Raw genomic sequence first — 19030 nt, 5'->3', positions numbered from 1 at the left:
ACAACAATGGTGGTGCTCGGAACGGCTCCTGCCGCGTAAACTGGTCTGGGCTCCCCTGGCGTGCAAGAGTTTATTGGGTAACCGACGCGAGACCCTCCAGCTCAATCGCTTAATTGGATTTCTGTCAGTCAGCACAGTTTCCCTGACCCCCATGTCTCGCACCGCACGGTAAGCAAGGAACTTTCTCCAGAATGGACCTGGGATGGAGCAGAGGAGCTGCCTTCTTTGGGAACGCTCTTGGACACGCAGCCCACAGATGCTGTGCTGTCAAACTTTAGCTATAAACGAGTTCGGTCGGGAGGGTGTGGTGGCGCAGCGGGTTTGGCTGGGTCCAGCTCTCTGGTGGGTCCGGGATTCGAGTCCTGCTTGGAGTGCCTTGCGACGGACTGGCATCCCGTCCTGGGTGTGTCCCCTCCCCCTTTTGGCTTGCTCCCTGAGTTGCCGGGTAAGGTTCCTGCTCACCGTAACCCCGCTTGGGGCAAGTGGTTGTTGACAATGGTTGGTTGGTTGTGCTAAGTCATTGACGTTAACCGCACCATTCTGCGATTTGAATATTGACTGTGTCCCTCAGCCGGAGGGAAAGGACATTATGCTTATTACAATTAAAGGTGCTTTTTGGGCTAAATTTGCTTTGTCACTTTATCTAGTTAGTCTCAGATTGCAATGTCAGTTTGTTCTTGTTCCAAAGCATTTACTGGCACCACCATGCTTTTTAAATGAAAAATGAATAAATAAAATGAAAAAAATAGGAAAAAAATTGAAAATAATAAAAATGTTCTATTTTTGAGGTAATCTACAATGTGACGGAACTCAAAATTACAGGATAAAGTTTTAGCAAACCAAAAAAGGAAATATTCTTTGTAATAAAGCACACTTATGCTCTGTAATGAGTAAAATCTCGAATTTTCCACTGAGTTCTCTTGATCCAAAAGACCACTTATGTACCTGTTAAGTCAGGCATAGAACGTTGGACTGGCTGTTGGACAAATAAACAAAGTGATATAAATATTATGCAGATTTCTGTAATAATGAACTTTGGAGACTGTACTCGTCCTGTGTACGTGTTTCGGTGGAGGGCGCGTACATTAGTCATCGAGCTCGCACTGTCTCCGGGGAAAAGTCTGGGCCCTTGTGATCTGTCACAGCGGCCGACAGAGGATCCTTCCGGAATCTGCGTCGACCTGACAGACCTCCTCCGCCAGGGCCGGGCTTAGTATTTGCTTTTGCGGCAGGCCTTTCCCCGAGCGTAGCGCACTATATGATACCTGTCTCTTTGCATTTGGTCCGGCAAATACCACTGGGTCAGCGAGGTAATGTAGGGGAGGGAGGGGGAAGTACAACCCGCTTTCGCTTCATGTGTCAATCATGACGGGGGAGGGTAACGATGGGGAGGTCATGTCAGTTAGCGATATGGACCATGAAATGAAGGAAGGAGAACAAACTGCGTATCCCAACCCCCACATGTTCTCCTTTGTAGCATGTCCAGCATTGCAATGCCTCTGTGTGTAGATGAAAGAAATTTTGAAAACAAAACTTGATCAGACTGCAAGCAACAGAATAGTATTAATATCAACTGTTGTTCATCTGTCTCTTTTCTTTGAGACTCACAATGTTATACAATGGATTTTACAATATTTTACCCATTAATGCAGCAGGGTACTCTTACTGTTTTGATTCAGGGCAGGAACTTTGATCAAGTATTCTATGTCATGACTGGGACTGAAACTTTCAGAATACATGGTGATAGTATTCTTCTTCTTCTTCTTCTTCTTCTTCTTCTTCTTCTTCTTCTTATTGTTATTATTATTATTATTATTATTATTATTATTATTATTATTATTATTATAAGGGGGCGCGGTGGCGCAGTGGGTTGGACCGGGTCCTCCTCTCTAGTGGGTCTGGGGTTCGAGTCCCGCTTGGGGTGCCTTGCGACGGACTGGCGTCCCATCCTGGGTGTGTCCCCTCCCCCTCTGGCCTTATGCCCTGTGTTGTCGGGTAGGCTCCAGTTCCCCACGACCCCGTATGGGACAAGCAGTTCAGAAAGTATGTATGTATTATTATTATGCAATGGACTGGCATCCCATCTGTGTTGTACTTTGCCTCATGCCCTTTGCCTCTGAGATAGACTCAGGAAAATCATGCGGATGAATTAGATATATAGCCACCTAAAACACACACACATTTTCAGAACCGCTTGTCCCATATGGGGTCGCGGGGAACCGGAGCCTACCCGGTAACACAGGACATAAGGCTGGAGGAGGAGGAGGGGACAGACCCAGGACGGGACGCCAGTCCGTCTCAAGGCACCCCAAGCGGGACTCGAACCCCAGACCCACTGGAGAGCAGGACTGTGGTCCAACCCACTGTGCCACCGCACCCCCCTGACCACCTAAAACAGATGAAGGAATTTATTATTATTATTATTATTATTATTATTATTATTATTATTATTATTATTATTATTATTATTATTATTATGCAGAAACAACTACAGAGTTAGTCCCCTTGGCAATGACTTACGCATTCATACAGGGAGGTAAATAGAGGAGATGCCCTGCCCTCTTAAGCAGGTGGTGTAGTGGTTTGTGCTCTTTTCTTACACACAGAGGTCATTAGGTGGGTGTTCGTACCGCTTCCATCTGATGAAAATTGTTTACGTGTGTTCTACTCTCAAACCTTTTTGTTATTCTGTCCCTTCCAGTCAGAGGAGTTTGAGGCATCAATTCATAAACTGAGATTTAAGAAATTAATAATGATAAAAATCACTCAGTTTTTAAACAGCCTGTTACTTCACGGAGCAAACAGTGAGGACATTTTCATTAAAGTTGGTTGAATAAGGGTGATGATTTTGCAGGCGTTCGAGGAGAAGCAGCTTGTTGTTTATTCCCCAATAACAGCAGGACAGAAGGCCGAGTTTCAGCCCTCACCTGTTTTTGCTACAAGACAAAACTGGATGAGCAAGGACAGCTAACGGAGGTCAAACGTGTCTGAAAAAACCAAATTGTCCATTAGGCTACACAGCTGTGTCTGACCGTCGGGTGAAAAACTTCAGCCCACCTCCAGGCGAGTTTGTCAGCTCTGTTTGTTTGTACTTTTAGTTTGTCCCCTCACATTGTTTTCTTCATGCCCACAGATAGCAATGTTATCACTTCTGTTACTGCTATTTTCTTGCTTGGGGCATGATTTCATTCAAAGCTTGTAAATTCAGCTAAATTTAAAAAAGGTGGCTCATTCAGCGGCTGGAGCATTTCTCGATAAGTGGCTTGTTAGTTCAACCTCCTGCCTGGACCCTGAACTGTTCTACTGCCTGCTCTACCCTGACCTGGCAGTAATTTCACCGGTGTTGTAACCCAAGCAATAGTCGGGTCATATAAGAAGGTGTCGTGTAATACCAAGGTAGAAAAGGAATGGAAATTATTATTATTATTATTATTATTATTACCACTTTGTTTGTTTGACACCTTAACAACTAACTCCAAGCTTAAGCCTAACTTAGACACAAGGCAAAAAAAAGTGAAACTAAAAATTAATATAGAAATCAGTAAAATCGAAGTAGTAATAATAGCAATACAAATAGTAATAATAAAAACGAGGACGACGAAGCAGAAGACAAGTAAAAATAAAAATAGGACAAAAAAAGAACATAAGTTGAAAAACATAAAAATAAAAAAAAAAATCAATAAACAAATAAATGTGTGACCTACCGTTCAATAAGCTTTTAACAAATAAGAAGTAACTATGACTCAACCTTAGTACACCTGATTGAAACACACATCCCTCCAGGGCATCACTAGCAGACAAATTTGTGTACGTTGTGAGCACATTTTAAGGATGTGTTCATACACCATATGTGACATATAGGTCTTTTTAATGGACGTATAAAAAATAAAAAGAGCAATATACTTTGAGGCACAGCGCACGCAGCTCTCGAACCCTCCTGCGGATCTGGAGAATGATTGTTTTTCATGGACTGTTATGACAATTCCATAAGAATGCGTTCCCCCCCAACTCCGGTGTATTTGCTTTTCTCATTTCGGCCAACAACTTTAACAATGTAAGTCGTCCATCAGCATGGCTCGCTGCGATTGTCAACAAAAGACGAGAAATGGATAAAAAAAAAAAAAAACAATAAGAATAAAAAAAAATAAGTAAGTGCAGGCAGCTGCAAAACACGCTTTTTTAATGAACACGTCCGGAATACAGGGAAACTCATATAGAGGACTGGCACTCATTTGGTGGTAATAAAGTATTCATGGAGAAAAAGTACACAGAGGATATCGTTGGAGGAGAAACGCTTTGGCTGGGCCAAAGTTTGGAGGGCCACCGTTTGGCTTGCAGGTGCAAGAAAGATAGCTTTAATTATACATGCTCCTGCAAGGCTCTTTTCCACCCAAGTTATTGTGCTGATTATTGGTGCGCCAAGACACTGAACCGGCGCTAAAACTCATTTAACCCGAACCCGACGCGGATTGGGGTCTACCTCCTCCCTCAGTGTCATTACGCTAAGTCATAGGGGGTCTTAGTGGAGCCCCGATCGGTCCAACGGCTAATAGTTTTACTCCCGCTGCAGTAGGAAAGCCAGATGGGTGTTCTACTGAAATGATTCTGCGTGGGTATCTCGCTTAAAGGTACAAGATCAGAAACCATCCTGGGACTCGAGCCAATCGTGAATGGTTCACGACACCAGGACCTTAACCGCAATGTTGCTTACCGCCACCTATCTAGCGCATAGATAATCGCCACCCCTTCATCATCGTTTATGACTCTAATTTATTGTATCTATTGAAGTATCTTGTCCGTTTATTTTAGACCTACTTTAATTCACAATGTTTTCTAAACAAACGTGTTCTGTGATGGTTTGTCTTTTGCATTATCTGCAACCTGTGGAAGCGGTTGGAGTCTGTCTTCGGAAAAGTTAGAGCTACTGCCTTTGGCTCCAAAGGTTGCAGGTTCAATCCCCACCATCAGCTGTACTACCCTTGAGCAAGGTACTTACCCTAAATTGCATCAGTTAAAAAAAAAAAATCATCTAGCTGTACAAATGGGTAAGTTGTTGTAAGTCACTTTAGAGAAAAGCATCAGCTAAATGAATAAAGGTATTATGCACTGTATGAAAATAAACTGTGTTGTTTAACAAGTCCTCATTTTTTAATATATGATAAATAGATACATGTTTTGTTTGGGGATGGACTTGTTCCCTCCATTAGAGTATTGTTCTTAACCCATGAAGTGTGGTTGGGATCAACAACCTACACATGGGATGTAAAATTAGAAGTAGTGTGGAGGTATCCAACTTTTATTACCAAAATAAAAATATAAATCTGAATAATAATATCAGTTCTCATTCCTTGTACAAGTCTGATTCAATAGAGTACAGACGGCATACAGGCACTTTATTTTCCCTTCAAATATAAGACTTTCTCCCTTTCGCATACATCAGCCATTTTAATACAGCCCATTGCTTTTGACAGAGTATATAAATTAATATCATAAATATGATGAAGTCCTAAGTCTTTCAAATCTTTTAAATTGGAGTAATGCACCTTGTTCAAACATACAATGGCAGTATGTGTCACATGTTCAAGCCCATCACCTTCCTATTCACAGCCTCCTCTTCCCGAGTAAAGAAAGAGGGTGAATGCGAACAATCCCACCCTCATGAGCTTCGCACAACTAATTTAGCAACATCCTCCTCCTTTTCAGCCATGGTGGCTCTTATTTCCCCAGAAGGTATCAGTAATGAGTGGCATCAAGGATTCAGTGAAAGTGGCAAAGGTGCCTATATTGACCGGCTCCTTGGTTTTGGAATTGATTTAATCCATCACATTGTTCATTAAAAGGACCTTGATCAAGGGCAGAGGCACCATGGTTTCAAAGTGAAACCCTATGAAGGACTGCTAACCATCTCAGAGATCAGCAGAATAACAGAATGTCTCTGTGTCATCCAAAGGATCCGATCAGCTGCTCTAAAGTTAAAAAAAAAAAAAAAAAAAAAAAACCTGTAGAATTTCATTCTTACTGTTAGCAAGCTATCATAACCTGCACTTAATTTTTTGTAATTTTCTTAAGTGTGATTATAAATACATTCAACACAAAAAAAACTGTTAATGTAAAATGTGGAACTGCTATAATTTCATCCCCCCCCCCCCACCGCCAATACTTTCCCACAAATATTTGTTTAAAAGATTTGGAACATAAATATTCATTTTGTAATAAATTACACACATAATTGCATTTCAGTGTCCTTTAAATTGACTTACTTTCAATTTGGTACACCTAATACCTTTTACCACCTCTCACTGACAGGAGATTTGGAGTCAGCTTCAGATTCACAGTCAATTAATTTTAATTAATTAGAACCAGCATGAATAATTGGGTGCTTTGAAGGATTTCAGAGGCGAAAAATGGCTCTTGTGAAATCACGGAAGCCGAGCGCTAGTTAAGGAACTGAGCTTGTTATGGTAGCGAGTTCAAGTCTCAGAAGGGTTGCTGCTATGTTATCCTTGGAAGTGAAAAAAAAAATAAAAGAAAAAAAAATCTACAGCTGTAAATGAGTAACAGTGTAAACTGCGAAAGGCTTGGAGGAAGGCTTCAGAAGAACACGTAAATAATCAGATTTGTGAAAAAAAGTGCTCATTGTTTGTTGGCAGTGTACTGAACTGCGAACAGTTAACAGAATGAACCCCAGCAAAAGAACCTGGAAGTAGTTGTTTCACAGTTGAACATCTGCTACAACAACGCAGGATGCTCAGTTGTGACTATCTGATGTCTGCTGTGTATATGGTTGTGTAATCTGAGCTGGGAAGTTGGTGAGCCATGGCATGGGGTGGGGATGAAGCCCTGTCAGGTTCGGCTCATGGAGACGAGCTGCTAGTACCTGAAAGGACCATCAAGGAAGAGTACAGCTGTTGCTGATAAGGGGACAACCTGAGGGAAAGACTTAGGGGGGAGACCTGGGGGATGATTGAGGGGAAGATTTAAAGAATGTTTTAGGGAAAGACTTTGGTAGAGACTTGAAGGTAGACTTTGGTGAGGGCTTAAGGAATGATATTGTAGGGGAAGAAGAGTTCCGGGAGGTTTGCTGGGCTGATTTCGGGAGGGACGATTTGCAGGGAAACCTGGTGAAAGACTTAAGTAGATGAAGAGGGAGGACAACATGTAGTTGGGTTGGGTGTGGACACTTGTGATGTGACTTTGTCTCTGGTTTTCCTTTAACTTTTGCCTTAAAAGAACCTTGTACCAGGCTGTCGTCCAATAAAAGTCTTAGTTTGTGAGAAGGTCCTGTTGTCCTTTGTCTTACCCATGTGGCCACCTCAGCCCCATGACCAACCACACAATGTGCCAAACACTCTAAACCAAGAATGTAACATCAACATGTATTTTTAATTATCTGTGTACTTCACAAATAATTCTGGACTTTAAAATCTGTTGTAATGCGGGTTGTCTAATTACATGCAGTGTCAGATCTGAATTTTTGTGAAAATTATTCCAGAAAGAAAACAGTAATCGAATCTTAATTTGTGCTTTGATTTTTGTTGAAGTTGAAAAAAATACAAGAAGAAAACAGCACTGATAATCTTTTCATTTGTGTGATTCCTTATACTCACTAAAGTGTAAATGATCTAACATTTCAAATACAGTATATTTCGGGGTCTAAGAATTCAGGTATAACATCACAGAAGAGAAGCAGTGATTCTGCTGCACCGAATCTCTTGGATTCACAAGCTCAAACTGCACAGTCTATGAAGTAAATTTGTAACGGTGGCGGGGGATGGGGGGGTAACTACAATTTTGGCTTATAATTAGTTTTTCAATTTGCACACAAGCACTGTTCCGAGATAACAATGTTTTCAACTTTACATCCTTAAATCCACAGTGTACTATAATAATAATAATAATAATAATAATAATAATATTTATTATTATTATTATTATTATAAAAACTGCTATATTATGCACTGGATAACAATGCAGCTGCATTTCTTTATTTGCTTACTTATTAATTTTCTTATTTTCAGGAACGAAATAAGACTTTGCATTCCAAACATGTCAAATGTTGAACCCTTGCAGCTCTGCAGAGGCCACCACTTATAAACTCTGAGAGTGGAATCAGCTCTGACGGGTTTCTGTAAATACAACATCAAATGCCCATTTTGTGTGTGTGTGTGTGTGTGTGTGTGTGTGTGTGTGTGTGTGTGTGTGTGTGTGTGTGTGTGTGTGTGTGTGGCTGCTCTAAGATGGGCTCATGTCCTGTGCAATTTGTACCCTGCCTCACACCATGCTTCCATTCTTGTCTTTCATCTGGTTGATGAAAATGGAAAGGAATAAAGAGTATTTAATAAATTTTATCCTCAAAAACTATAAGTTTAACAGGACTGCACCAAAGGTTTAATTTCAGCATTAGGTTGCCAGGACTCAGGAATTATACAGGTGACCTGAAGGTTGCAGATTCAAGTTCAAAAAGGAGCCCTGCTCTTGTACACTTGAGTGTTGTGCTTAACTGTACCTACTTCATGTGCAAATAAAATACAACTGACAGATATTTGACCCACTTTGGGTGAAGAACTGAATATGATCTGTCGCATAACAGAGAAGACATGCTGTGTTGCCACTATCAAGGTGTGATCTCGGGGGAGGCGAGGGGCTTACATAATGTGTTCAACAGAAGGAAGTTGTTCTACCTGTCCGGGCTTGGCGTCCTCGCAGATGGAGGCCTCGTAGGGGGTGGCCAGCTCAGGGGGGTTATCATTAACATCCAGGATGCGGATGCTGACAGAGGTCTGCGAGACCTGAGAGAGGTTATCTGGGTGGAGAGGAGGAGGAAGGGTATGTTAGGGAGAAGGCCATTGGGGGTCAACACTGACTCAGGACAGAACGGCACGGCATCACAAATTGGTTTCGCATTAATATTAATTACCGCATTTACATAAGCATATTAGTGCATGAACTGTCATAATTCCAGTGCCTTTGTTCAAACAATAGATGTGATGCAAATCAACTGATAAACATTTTAATCTGTGTGCTCGAATCTTTATAATCAGTGTGCAATCTGTACTTAAACTTAACTTCGAAATATAAATTTACTTATACAACTTTTCTCCAAATCAAAGTGTTTAACCATTATATATACACAAAAAAATAAATGACTATATATATTTATAGACAGTGAAAGACTGCAAGATTACAGTTAATGTTTAATGATAAGGGTAGCAGAAGTGATGTGATCGTAACATAAATATGAATTTTGGTTGTTCAATAATAAATAAGTATATGGTTGCCACTAAAGTGCTATGCCCTTCTTCAGTGTAAACATGTTCAGCTGTATATAGAAGATAAGTAATTTATTATTTTTATTATTTGAATCTAAAACAAGGTCTTCAATTTGGGGGGGGGGGAGATATTAGCATTCGTAAAGCATTTGTGAGCAACAATAATCTCAGCTACTGTAACATCAATGAAATCCTGCAATTGTAACCTTAAGGAAGATACAGTTCTCTCCTCAAATTTTAAGGCATTGCTGGAGAATAAAGCAATAAACCTGGCAATGATGACAATGACGAGTGAAGCCACATAACTGATCACATTTGTTTTCTCATACATTTAACGGCACGGTTACAGGGCACCCGTTTTTAAATCCCTTAAAAATAATCATCTGGCGATACTCCCCCAAATTACTGTCGGCTTAGACAAATCTCATTAGGAGCTTCCTATCAATTTGCATAATCTTGGCTCCCAGTTTGCGGCCTCACGGCAGAATGGCTATAATCGCTTCTGCGGGCGTGTGGCCCCCCGCTGCCGAATCCCCGGATTCTATCATCGTTTGTATACATACTGAATTATTTCAGTTAACGTAACCACTTCAGTACGTTTTTTTTTTTCTCCCCATTGAGGGCAAATGTTCACAGAAGTAAACCTAGAGTAACATGATGAAAATATGCAAAACTTTTTTTAACTGAATCTCACAGGCCTCTCAAGTGAAGATATATAAGAAGAATCAATCATTTTAAACTTTTTCTAAACAAAAAAAAACAAATGGAAAGAGACAGACAGACAGACAGACAGACAAATCTTCGTTTCTTGCTAGTTCCACATCAACTGGAGGAGAACTTGAAGAGAACCTTGATTTGAAAACATGAACATCAGACAAAACAAATCTGTGCTTCCTTCCACGAAGCACTTTATACCGTGGTGAGTTCGTTCATTCTCACCAAAAGCTGGCAAATTTAACTGTGGAGTTTTTCTATGACACGTTTAGAAAAGATATTGAGACGGATTCTGAGAATATGTTTGCTGCAAATCCTACAGATGCTGGAAGTTTTCTGCTTTCCGCTACCGTATTCCTCAGTGTCATAAAGAAAAAAAATGAGTTTCATAAAATACAAGCAAATGACACGTGTGCAACACAGAAGGATACCTTTACGCTTAAAAAATTTGGAATTAGATATTGTTCCTACAGGGGGGCGCAGTAGTGCAGTCGGTTGGACCAGGTCCGGCTCTCCAGTGGGTCTGGGTATCAAGTCCTGTTAGGGGTGCCTTGTGATGGACTGGCGTCCTGTCCTGGGTGTGTCCCCTCCCCCTCCAGCCTTTCGCCTTGTGTTGCCGGGTTAGGCTCCGGCTCTCCGCGACCCCGTATGGGACAAGCGGTTTCAGATGGTGTGTGTGTGTATTGTTCCTACATCAAACATACACCTCACATTAGTCGCACTCAAGAATACCATAAATGTGAGCATAATTCAAAATCTGTTCTGAAAAGTAGAGAGCATAAAGTTTTCAAAATATGTCTGCCACGCACACATAAAGATACACTCCAAACCCCTGCTTAATTACACAATAATTGCTTGCAGTTATGCAACCGGCCTGATTTCTAACTTATTGCCTGGCACTAATTTCTCGTTGAAGATCTTCCCATTACTGTCAGTGTGCAGAATGGACTGGGACACAGTAATTTGCTCTGTGATTTTGAAGCGGCAATCCACTATATTGACTGGGCGACTCAAAAGGCTTCTTAATATCCAGCTACGAAGTAAGGCACAAACATCATCTGCATTGATTCTTTCAAAGGTTTTTTTTTTCTTTTTCAGAATTTCCAAGGTCAGCCTCTAATGAATCAGCTACATTTGCTATAATGCCATACATCATCATCATCATCATTATTACTATGCCTTTGTTCAGAGCAACCTGTTAATTTCATGACGATTTGTCTATTTATACAGCAGGATGTTTTTACTCAACTGAAAGTAAAAAATTTGATCAAGGGTACTACAGTGGGAGTGACAACTGAACCCAGGACCATCAGCTAGCAAGGGTTTAAATGCTATGTTACCAGCTAAAATATATGTCTATTTCAAATTAGCTTCCCGAGGAAGTGTTTAACATGAAAGCACAGAAAATATTTTTCTTGGCACAAGGTAAGAGCAGATTCCCCATACAGGATGTACAGGAATGGGACTCATGCGCCTCGGCCATGTGTCTCAGCTCCATGTTTTATTTCTCATCCAGCCTTACTGGATCCATTGTGAGGTAAACCGCCTCAGTCCAAAATGTCATTGTGATATTTTATTCTGACCGAAAGTGCTTGGTTCAAACTTTCAACAAGCCTTGAAGTAAGCCACTAACTTCATGAAATTCCTAGGAAGACGTTAGAATGAATAAGTTCACTGCATCACAAATCCAGTTCTGAACAAGGAAGTTCGGAATAGCCTCCTCGAGTCTGATGAGCCTGTGTCCCTGCCAGATGAATCCAACTTTATGCTCCATGTTTGCAGGATAGGCTCAGGACCTCTCCAACTTGCATTGGACAAGTGGTGATGGATGGATGGATGGATGGATCCCGAAACTACCCAACCACATTTATTTAAGGTCAATAAGGCACTTGATGCTGACAATGATCCTGTTTTTTAAGGGAGAATGCTAAAAATGTTCAAATGTGTAAAAAACATAACCACAATTCTGTTAATTGATCAAAGGAATTAAACTGACGTTAATGTGAAATTCTTCACACAATACATAAAGACAAACTTGAACACAGCGCTAAAGTTGTACACGATGCCTCAACGGGATTCAATTGAAATGCAGGTGTGCAGTCAAAGGCAACATGCTGCCTTTGTTCTGTGCTGTTATTGCACCCGATGCCGCCTGGAGAAAAGGCATTTAAACACAAAATAATTGGCATCAGTATCAAAGCTCAGAGCAACTGATGACATCCAGAACCAGGCGTAAGGGCCTCAATTTCATTAGCGGTGGCGCCCTCCTTGAAACCCTCCTTCCAGATGGCAGAGGAGCTCTCACAAAGCCAATAAGCCTCCAGCAGTAGGGTTACAGCCAAACAAAAGAGGAAAAACACGCAGTTTCGAATCCAACTGTCATCCTCCCATTCAACAACTGGTCATATTTACCTTAATAGAGAAGAACGGCTAAACATATGGAGCGCCATGGATGTATGCGTTAATCTGCATGTACTTTAAGCAACAAATTTACAGTGGCCTTGATTTTTTAAATTTCCCCATTTGTGCCCTATCACCCTGGCAACACAAATGAGTTCCTATGAACTTCAGATGTCAGATAGGTATATGCTGCGGCCCTTTACGTGGGAAGGACTCTTGAAGACGGAGCCACTCAACTGTTATAATCCAGTACCCATTTACTACAAAAACAGCACGGTGGCACAGCAGGTAGCACTGATGCCTCGCAACATGTTTCAGGTGAACTGATTACTTTAAGTGGCCTTTAGTGTGCATGAATGTATGTTACATCACTCTGGTGTGCAGATGGGTAAATGTCATGTTATCCTGTTTAAGGCAGTGTGTAATTTCTAAAGAGCTATATTCTTTAACCAAGCATGCAGTCATGCTTCCTTTTCCGGTCCTGCCAATACTGTCATCTTAATGGTACAAAATTTCTGACCTACCAAATTAAAACCTGTTCCTTCCTATGACTGATGAATGAACCCTTTAATAGTCTTGAATTATAGAGTTTTTGCTGCCCTGACAGTTCATCAGTCTTGGCCTTGATGTGGTGGAATGAGACCCCCAGTGTCCTTGAGAGCTACTGAATCCCTCCCAACATTCAAGAAGGGTCTCAAATCCATCTCTTCCAGAGCCACTTCTCTCCTGATCTCCTGACAGCTCCATAAATGAGCCCAACACCATCTGCTATCTATGTTTGAGAGTCACTTCTCTTGGCAGTTACTTGAGGAATGTAAAACAGCAACATGGTGGTAACAGACAAACAAACTATGGGTCAATAATCCTGTGTCTCTGTCTAAAGCTTTTCTTCTGTTGAACGTTTGATTACTGTGAGCTGTATGTAGCTTTGGAGAAATGGGTCTGCCAAATTCTCACATTTTAGAGCATGTGGTCTTTGGTATCTGACTGCGAAAGAGGACCTCTTTTTGGAAGGCTATTGGTTTATGATATAACAGTTTAACTAGCAGGGGAATAAACACTCTTTCACTACACTGCCATGGAAGAGAAATATAAAGTACTTTCCAACAGCTGCCCTGGCACAAATGGTATTGATTATCTTTGCGGAGGTTTGCTGTGGACACCGAAGTGTGAAATTTTTCAGGAAACTGAAAAAACTATGGCAAGGCTGCTGCTTGACAAGTTCTACTATTATTTCTTATATCAGTTATATCAGTTCAAGTGTGACTAGTTGAATAATACATCAGTAGCTTCAGATTTAAACATTTCCCATTGATATTAGTTTACTTTTAACAGTGAAATGCATCTTCTCTGTTTTTTCAAAGTGAAACATGTCTCATCCTAAACTTGCCCGATGGTTCCCGTCATGCAGCTCGTTACGGTCTTCAGAAGTGCTGTCACAAAAAATGCATATTAAGGAATAAACAGAGAGCCGCTAATATGACGGCCGACATCAAGATCAAAGTTTGAAGTAGAGCAAAATGGAAAACGGAATTTCTGTCACTCTGCTTTTCACAGCGGCGTGCAGAAAAACCTCGGAAAACTGACTTGAAAACACATCTGAACAACTAAAAAGAACCAAAATGTTTTAGCTTTGCTGAATCTAAAGAAAAAAAAAAAAAAAACAAAAATCTTATGTATTAAAAAATCAAAAAGAAAACACATCCTTCCAATTTAAATGGTGCAACATGTCAACAGTGTTTCAAAATCTAAAGACTAACATGAGCAGAACACACGTTGGGTGCTTGTTGCTTTCTGTTGGATTTCACGGCACTTTGCTCCCGTCAATCCAGGCGAGACAGAGAATGTAAAGATGAGAAAGCGGGGTGATGACATTTGAAGGAGGGTCTTTGAACCGCAGCATGTGCACCATTTTGTGTTGGGCTCCAGTACCATTTTGTATTACACAGAGCAGATCAAAGAAAGCCCTCTTTTTAAAATGCCAGTCATTGCAGAACAGCCAGGAAACCACAGTAATTGTGCTTAACAGTGTGGATGTGCTTCCAAAACTAACCACACTCTCCTTGTATTGATTTTACTCTGACCCACCCCACGTCTGTTTTATGCAGCAGGACATCCCTTACCGCCTTTAACCTGATTGGTCCTCCCTGTTTTGGTCAAAATTGACTTTACGGCATAGATACTTTGGGCCGTGTTATCGAGCGTAATCAATGGACTGGAAATCACAGCATGTGTTCTGTGTATTAAAACAGTAGACCATGGTTTACTAGTGATTAACACTGGAAAAAAATGAAAAGCATGCAGTAAAATGAATATACATGGGGTATGTTATGGAAATTTTAACAATTAACAGAATAAAATGCATGGTGGTAGCAGATGACTGAGTGAAATTCTTCATATGCTGTACTAGCAAATGATGTGCTTAAACCAGTCTTTTTAAAACTACAACAGTCAATGACAGCATATGCTGTAGGCAAAAAGGAGGAAAGAAGGGATTTGTAAGAGTGCTCAGATCCACAATTTGCACAAGTTTAGAAGTGGAAAAAAGCAACAACAGAAAAAAAAAAAGATTTCAATCACAAATAGCAGTTTGCTGTGAACTCCGAGAGGCTAGTTCAGCACCACGGACAGTTTAGAGATGCAAATCCAACAGCATCAACAGCAGGGGATAGTGGGAGGTTCAGCACCATGAACACTGGAGCAGATTATTGCGGTTCAGAGCTGTGGACAGCGGAGATGGCTTGAAGGTTCAGCACCAAGGACGACGGATGAGAGAATAGTGTTCGGTGCCATGGTCAGCGGAGGTCATGGGGCAGTTCAGCACCACGGACAGCGTAGGAGAGATTGCCAGCAGTGCCTCTAATTTTGAGGTGAGGAAGTTAAGCACCATGGACAGGGGTCTGGCTGACTCACGCCAACACGCATACAAGGGGACAGATAAAGCAGCAGCCCAGAAACCATGCAGTTCTTAAACAAGCCAGGGGCTTTCAAGGGCTGTGGGGCAAAGATGCCCCAGTGCACAGGGATGACTTATTTATTTATATGAGACATTTGTGCAAGGTTGCTCACAATGTTCGATAAGTTGGCACTGATTTTTCCCATGTATACAGCTGGGTATTTTACTGTATCAATTTCAGCTAAGTATCTTTATCAAGTATCCTCTTGTACTGCAGCAAGAGAGCGGTTCAAACCAGGATCCATGAAATTATAAGATGACCAAACTGCTGTGTCGCATTTATCTTCAGCAAGTTGTTTTTTTTTCTCTTGCAGACGAGAGGTGTTTCTCAATACCCTGGGGGGGTCCCATGGAAGTGCTGTCAGTGTGTTCTTCCACGAAAGCCACTTAATTAAATCAGATTTCTTATGGAAGTGCAGAACGATGTTGACCAGGTTAGATCTCACATGGGGAGAAATGGTATAAAGTGGTGTTGTGGCTGGAGTTCACTGTTTTGCTCCAGAATGACCCAGGTTCAAATTCCACCTCATACTGTAGTACCCTTGATCAAGGGACTTACCCTGAGATATAGACATAAAAGTTAACGTAACTAGGAATTTTTCCAAATGAAGTGATCCGCTTCAGCAATTCGCTTTAGCGGTGAGGATGAGACTAGACATGTGTGCTTTAAACACAGCACATTTCTTTTTTATTAATCATCAATCATCACTCTTTTTTCCATGACATAAGAGTGATGTTTGCCAACTGATTAAGACAGCTTAGGAGTCCTTGGGAGATGTCATTACACTTTATGGATCTGTAATTCATCCAGTGCACAAGAATACTTGAAACTCAATTTCAATATAATATATTACAGCGCCATTTATTTATGAGCGTGTCGCAAGTACAGTGTGAAATTTAATGTGAACCACATTACATCAAATTTTCTTTTGTCCAGCTAGGGAAATATGTAGACTTAAGTTGTTCACTATGATATTTTAAGCAGTACTGACTGCACTTGTAGTGCTCATCATATTGAAAACATTCAGAAAATTGCAAATGGTCAGTTAGAGTACTGAACTGAAGGCTGTTATACTCAAAATAGCATTGTTTTAGTGACACTACATATATATATATATATATTTTATATACAGTTTATATGTAATATGACTTCCAAAATCATTATATATAAACTGTATATAATATATATAAATATACAACACTTCACATAGATGCTCTATCAATCTTTGCTGTTCACTTTTTTAAAATGAATTATTTCTCACTTAATTATCATTCCTGACAAAATATGGTATTCAGTAAATGTGTTTTTTTTTTTTTTTTTTTTTTTAAAACTGCTTTTCTAATGTGTAACTTTACTTTGTCTTGTAAGATGGAGATTTTTGTTTGAATCTCAACTTCTGTGGTATCCTTAAACATGGCACTTACTATAAATCACACACACACACTGTCTAAACCACTATAAATGAATACAGTAAAAAAATTACCCAGCAGTATAAATGAGTAAAACAGTATAAAGTCACCTAGGTTAAAGGTGTGAATGTAATAAACAATAATATATTTATTTCACTTTTGCATCTGAATTAGTTCTTTTTTTGTGACTTAACAGTTGTCTAGAACACTTCAAAAGTCAACATGACTGTGTGTCACAGGTCTTGAAATAGTCTGCGCACCCTGCCAGGAAGATGGTGCTCAGCATTTGTGTAAGAATTTTACGCTTCAGTGATGGTTTTCCACATGGTTCCTTGTGACTTACGCTTGTGGGGGGTCAGGGCGGTCATTTCCACTGCCGCTCTTCCATGATTCCATGAAAGGGCTCTAAATTGCTTGAAATATTCAAAATACACGTACCCCCATCCCTTGCCACCCCAACCCATTATTATCAGTTTAGTTTCAGTTATGCTCATGACAGAAACATGAAAGAATGGCACAAGGATGCTTGGGAAGAGTTTTAATTCAGGCAATTATTTACTTTGTTTGTCTAATCAGGTGAAACGCTGTTTCCTCTCATTTGACGAGGCGAAAAAATTAAAAAAAAAAAAAAAAAAATAGAAAAAGCAAAATAAAACTGCATTTTCTTTATCTGTCAAGTACAGCCCTCTGTTTATCCCAGACGCTGGGAAATTACTGTCTGTCCCATCCCCTTAAAACAGTTCATTTACATTTAAATGTGCGTGTGACAGACTCCAGTGCACAAAGAGAAGCGCACAAAAGTGCACAATTTGTCTTGAGAATTATGGTTTCTCTCAGGGTGTCCAGTAGCTCCCTTAAATGACAACAAATTTAGTGGAAGGAAAAAAAAAAAAAAAAATCCAATATCTCTTGCCAAAGCAGTTTTTCCAGTAAGCAGGAATTTGCCTGAACAACTCATCCACCGGCTGGTACGACGATCCAACGCCCACCTAACAACATCAAGACCCTCGAAATGCATATTTTCCTGTAAATTTACAGCCCCATTTTCCATGCTGGTACAATATCTTTCTCAATTCTTAAAATATCCCAAGAGTCATGTTCCCTGGGTTGGTTATTACCCTCTAAACTGAGCTGGATATTAGCCCACTGGGTGAACATTATGTATAGATGACACAAATTCAAATAAACCTCAGCAAGACAGAGGGAATCAGCCTTGGAATGATATTAAACAGATAAAATCTCCAAAAAACACAAAAGTACATGGATTTAAACGATTACGGGGTTTAGGATCGTCTTTGCTTGTTGCGGATCGTTGTGGATGGAGAACCACGCATATACACAAGCACGGTTCTCCGGATAAAGCCAAAAGTCTGGATGAGGTCCGAGGGAGCTTTATGATAGAGATCTGCCAGAATCTTCATTTATTATTAACAATGTTCGGAAATATTTGCTTCTTAATTTTTGAATTGCTTTCAGCAACTTAAAGTTAAATTAAAACTCTACAAAGGTATGATAGTATTTCAATACTTAATTATATCCAAGAGCCTCTCAACATCTGTCTCTGATGATGCTTATGACAAAATATTAGCTTTGCTCAGTTATAAAACGTCGGAATTTAGCAGAGACTTTTTTTCCAAACAAAACTCGGAGTAAACAAACTGTATTGACAGCAAACAGAAGAAAGGAGTGCTGTTGTATCATGGTTACACATACACAGACACCCACAACTGACTGTCATTGACAGTTCACCAAGGTTACTGTTAATACCACAGTAAAATGAATCTCAGTATAAGAGAGACTACAGCGCAAGTATGTAGTTGGAACTTCACATTCCAAAAGCTGTCTAATTCAAACAGTGCATTTGAATTACTGGGGAAGGGGCATCCGTTGTTTGGAAGAAAACACTGCTGCTCTGGTACTATTGCATAATTCACCATGCAATTGTTTACATAAGTACATTTTTTTTCAGTTTTTTTGATTGAAAAGCTTTAAATTATTAAGTTATCTGGAGAATAATGTTTATAAACTATTTATATGAATTTTTCATTGGCAATAAATGAAACTTATCTTGGAGACAATATTTCTTTGTTGGATGATGATGATGATGACAATGATGATGATGATGATGATTATTATTATTATTATTATTATTATTATTATTATTATTATATACTTTCCAGATGCTTTCATCCAGACTAAATGCCAGTTTTAATTTTCACTCAGATAGATGTTTGCTGGGGGAACTCATGGTAGCAGCCTTACTTTGGAGGTCGTTTGAAGA

The 19030-nt window shown here is 40.1% G+C and overlaps 1 protein-coding gene across 1 annotated transcript in view; it reads right to left on the bottom strand.

Moving 5' to 3' along the window:
* cdh22 (cadherin 22) overlaps positions 1–19030 on the bottom strand; it is a 90732-nt gene that overhangs the window by 26426 nt on the left and 45276 nt on the right. The window contains exon 8 of the mRNA XM_018755729.1: positions 8682–8803. Within this exon, the coding sequence (XP_018611245.1) occupies positions 8682–8803 (122 nt within the window). The remainder of the gene's footprint in view (positions 1–8681; positions 8804–19030) is intronic.

This window comes from Scleropages formosus, chromosome 24, assembly GCF_900964775.1.
Source record: "Scleropages formosus chromosome 24, fSclFor1.1, whole genome shotgun sequence".
In the NCBI taxonomy this organism is placed as follows: Eukaryota; Metazoa; Chordata; class Actinopteri; order Osteoglossiformes; family Osteoglossidae; genus Scleropages; species Scleropages formosus.
Note: the sequence above shows the minus strand (reverse complement) of the source record. Positions and strands in the feature narration are given on the sequence as shown.